At 49.4% G+C, this 1,083-nt stretch overlaps 1 protein-coding gene across 1 annotated transcript; it reads right to left on the reverse strand.

Moving 5' to 3' along the window:
* Positions 1–429: 429 nt before the first annotated feature.
* On the reverse strand, positions 430–1,029 carry BDV14DRAFT_206557 (uncharacterized protein; the record flags this gene model as incomplete). Its single annotated transcript, XM_073774931.1, has 2 exons — positions 430–682; positions 749–1,029. The coding sequence occupies 2 exons, from the start codon at positions 1,027–1,029 to the stop codon at positions 430–432; spliced, it is 534 nt and encodes a 177-aa protein (XP_073621564.1).
* Between the last annotated feature and the right edge of the window lie 54 nt (positions 1,030–1,083).

The raw sequence follows: 1,083 nt of genomic DNA on the forward strand, positions 1-1,083 counted from the left end.
TAGAAGGGAATCTAATATGGCTGTGGATGCATCTCGTACGAGAGGCATCTAATCAATCTGGTGACGGGTAAAAGAGGCATTCAACATAGCTGGATTAACATCAGGACCGCATTCAACATAGCTGTGCATGTTCCTCGTACGAGAGGTCTTTGTTTTGGTGGCTTGTTTACCAGTTTGATAGGCATTCAAGGGTCTATACAAACTGGTTAGCAAAAGCTTCATTTATGTGCTTAGTTTACTTATCCTTTACACTCTTTTAACTGTTAAAGCTTGTCTTCTCACTCGCACGAGCACTGCTGCTATTCCTGCCTCCGTGAAGCTAGGCCATGTGGTTTGGTGGTATCCCAAACGTCCACAACTAAGCAACACAACACAACTTGGAGTTTTCTGCCCCCCTTTCCTCTTCTTCCTTCTTCAACCACCATAACATCAACAATGTCGTACGAACTCCCCATCCCCATCAGTTTCGTGATCAGAACCATCTGCTAACTCATCTGTTCGATCCGTACGAGCCGCGGAGGCTTCCATAGCTCGTTTTTCGTACGAATCGAACGCTTCTCTAGGCTCGAAAACCCCCAACGTGCCCCCGTTTTCCCCGCCGGTCGTGTTCTCACGGCAGCTGAGGCTCAACGCCTCTTTGCCTTCATCAACCGACACTTCGTACAAGGACAACCTGTGCTTCCTGTTGGGTCCCGTGAGCTGGCTGGGTATCTGCACACTGATGAACAGAGGATGCTGTTGGACCTACCTGGTCAGGATGTCCCCTTTATCCCTGGCAGGATAAATTGGCAACAACTTGTACAGCATCGGGACTCGTACATTAATGCCCTTCTTATACACTCTCGAGGAATAAGGATGGAGCAACCTTGTGCTGCATGCCAAAGCACTCGGGGTCGTCCAGTCTTTCCTGAATGCCGCCGTGTTCCAGGGGCGTACGAAGGTTGCTGTGCTAATTGCAAATGGCGTGACCATGCTAGTCACTGTACTGTTCGAGATGGACAAAGGCAACAGATGGTTGTAGGTGGCCATGGTCAACTCCAGGGAGCACAGATGGTCATAGACCTTATACCAGCGATCGGTGAG

This window comes from Aspergillus stella-maris, assembly GCF_047715825.1.
Source record: "Aspergillus stella-maris strain CBS 113639 unplaced genomic scaffold BDV14scaffold_259, whole genome shotgun sequence".
Classification (NCBI taxonomy): Eukaryota; Fungi; Ascomycota; class Eurotiomycetes; order Eurotiales; family Aspergillaceae; genus Aspergillus; species Aspergillus stella-maris.